The following is a 3,124-nucleotide window of genomic DNA, read 5'->3' on the forward strand; positions in this document are numbered from 1 at the left end:
TATTCCTGGGCTCTCTATTCTGTTCCACTGATCTATTTGCCTCTTCTTTCTCCAGTACCACACTGTCTTGATTACTATAGCTTTATAGTATGTCTTGAAGTCAGGTAGTGTTAGTCCTCCAATTTTTTTCTTCTCTTCAATGCTGTGTCTTGGCAACTACTGGAAAGCCCGGTGTGTGTGTGTGTATGTGTGTGTGTGTGTGTGTGTGTGTGTGTGTGTATCTAACAAAGAACAATTGTTCTCAATTATACCCATACATATATAAGAATATTAATTAGAGCAAAATTTGTGATAGCTGCAAAATAGAAACAATCTATATGAGAATGGAAAATATAATGTGGCATATTCTCACAATGGAATGCAACACAACACAGATAATGAATGAACCACACATACAACTACACAAATCAATTTCACTATAAAATGTTGTTGAAGAAAAGTGAATGGCCAAAGAGTACTAAAAGAATAATTCCATTCCTATAAGATAAAAGGAATTGAGACTAAACTAGACTGTTTTGTAATGCATATATGTTTGTAAAATATAAAGACAAGCAAGGGCATTATGATCACAACTGTAGGGAATGTGGTTACCAATGAGGTATAGGAGAGAGTTAAGCTATCTGGAGAGACATATAATAAGGTGGTTTGACAAGACACTCCCTTTTGTGCTGGAAGATAACAGCCTGTACCTTGTGCCTCTCCCTCATTAGACTGTGGGCTCCTTGGTGACAGAGAACGTATGTATATATTAAACACTTCTGTGTTGACTGTGTTTTTCTATATTGTTTTTAGCTCTGAATTGACTATATTTGAAAAAGTGAGGGGTAGGATTTGGTGTTTAAGAGTTTTGTCCTTACTGAATTCTAATGTAGCTGGGGACTCTGCTTCAGTAACTTTGGTCTCTATATTGCAAAAGTAGAGCCCAAGTGGGTAGTGTAACAGAAGTTGTAATGTTTTATGTATGTATATATGTATTGTCTAGATGCAATTGACAGCAGAAAAATGTCACTAATATATATTTAGGTATATTTATTCTAAAATTTTCTATAATTAAGAAAACCCCTCTTCCTCCTCCTTCTTCCCTGTCCCCTCTTAAAAATATATTTTCTTTTTTTTTTTTTTTTTAAGGTATAGAATGCAGGTTCTTTTTTAATATTGTGGATAAGTAAAATGTATTTGTAATGGTAATTCTACTAAGTTATTACAGAGTGGGCCAGGAACACATTTATGGATTCTGGGGATGATGTGTACGGTAATTCTTTGATTGGGAAAGTAGACACTCTAGCCAAAATTTTTTAAAAAATGAACACAGAAGTACAAGACAAAGGCGAATGAGACTTCTCTTATATCTTAGCAACATTTAGATGGGAATCAAATTTAAATGCAGTCCACTCTGCTTTTGAAGAGGCTTTGGTTCAGCTCCCAAATATCGATTGCTTGACGCAGTCTCCTATGAGAATACTCAGAAGGTGTCTTCTTAAACAACAAACCTATTTTTAGTGGTGGAGCCGCTCTTAGTAGCTGTGTCTGCATGGGACTGATAACCAATTACTATCTTTGGAGGAAGTCCTAACCTTTCCTTGTATACCCTCCCTATATGTGTAACAGCTTCTCTGTTTTCACACTCAGTAGTCCATATTGCTATCTTATCACCTTTAGTTCTAACATTAACAACAGCTCCACATACATCATCACTGTAGTCATCAAAAGATTCTCCAATAAGGCACAGCAGTCTCTCTAGCCAAAAGCGATCGAGGTCACTTCGTCTCTGCTGTTTATTCAATGTAATTAGCCATCGTCCTCCTCGTTTGTTTTTCTCATCTTCCCACATAGGTTCAATACCATCCTTAAAAAGTGAGTAGTCACAGCCAGGCATTAAATTACTAGACAACTGGATATGGTTGTACAGAGCCCAAAAGTCTTCAACAGTATCAAACTTAGAGATCAGCCGAAGGTTTGCTTGCCAAGTTTTGCTTTTATCATTTTTAAAAAACCAGAGCGCCCATCTGTTCTGTAAAGGATGTTTAATATAGTGTTCCGGGTTAACAACCTCCTGATTAGACTCTGTTTTCTCTTCTTCTGCAGGCGGGGAATTAGGAGTAGGGGTGGTTTCCGGTTCCACAGTCGCCATCTTAGATCGATCTAAAAATACATTTTCAATCTTCTATGTATTACAATATTTTCTTGTGTCCTATATGGACCTTTTTTAAGTTGTTCCAAATCACAGACTAATTGACTTATTTTCTTATTTTCATTCCAAACTCATGGTTTTTTAATCCTTAGAATATGTTTCAAAAGTAAATTTGAGTTTCCCTTCCCTGTGCATACGTGAAACACATTTTCTGCTACTTTTTATATTCATTTAATAATTTTTGGAGATTTTGTTTGGGGTTATAATTCAGGGTGTTGAAAACAAAAATAATTTGAAAACTATGGCTGTGAGCAGTATAACTTTTAACATCTGTCTTATTTAAAGGCTTAAAGCACTTTATATCTTTGTATATTGCCTCATCTAGGCAAAATTCTTTACTAAAAATGAATAGTTTGAATCTGTAAGTAAAACTGGTTTAATCTAATTCCAGATTTTTAAATATATTTTTTTAATTATTATTTGATGACCCATAGAAAGTGAGAATAGAGCATATCACTATTGGGCCATTTTAAATTATTACACAGCATTATTATAATGAAGTATTTTTTGTGGACTTGTTAAAGAACTTATAAACTTAATTTAATGCATTTATACAAGAATAGGGGAAAAAAGGTTATAGGTAACTAGTTTTTATTGGGAGAGTCTCAACTTTATTTAAAGGTCAACAAATATTATTTCTAATAGTCTTCTCACTTTTGTTTTGTCATGTCCTTAACCCTCAGCTTTTTGTTTCCTAAACCAAAATGTTTTATTTTTCTTTTTTCATAATCTTGAGTACTTTTCCCCTAAATGTGTGGCTAAGTCTGGGTCTCTTAAGTCATTAGTTTTTTGTTTTTGTTTTTATTTCCGTCAATCTCTCCTCTTTCAGAGTTCGTTCCATTCTCTGATCCCAAGAGAATAGCTAAAGTTCATAATGGCCCTAGGTACGCATGATTTCAAAAGCAGACATAAACAGAACAGAGCCAGCAGAAT

The 3,124-nt window shown here is 34.4% G+C and overlaps 1 protein-coding gene across 1 annotated transcript; it reads right to left on the reverse strand.

The window, feature by feature from the left end:
* Positions 1-1,326: 1,326 nt before the first annotated feature.
* LOC117036900 (eukaryotic translation initiation factor 4E-like) lies at positions 1,327-2,140 on the reverse strand. The gene has a single exon (XM_033132347.1). It carries the CDS (start codon positions 2,129-2,131, stop codon positions 1,478-1,480), a length of 654 nt encoding a protein of 217 aa, XP_032988238.1. The 5' UTR covers positions 2,132-2,140; the 3' UTR covers positions 1,327-1,477.
* Between the last annotated feature and the right edge of the window lie 984 nt (positions 2,141-3,124).

The sequence above is a fragment of the Rhinolophus ferrumequinum genome, chromosome 2, assembly GCF_004115265.2.
Source record: "Rhinolophus ferrumequinum isolate MPI-CBG mRhiFer1 chromosome 2, mRhiFer1_v1.p, whole genome shotgun sequence".
Lineage (NCBI taxonomy): Eukaryota > Metazoa > Chordata > Mammalia > Chiroptera > Rhinolophidae > Rhinolophus > Rhinolophus ferrumequinum.

Excerpts from the sequence above, each read along its gene's own strand:
- LOC117036900 (XM_033132347.1), bottom strand. The coding sequence starts at position 2,131 with ATGGCGACTGTGGAACCGGAAACCACCCCTACTCCTAATTCCCCGCCT.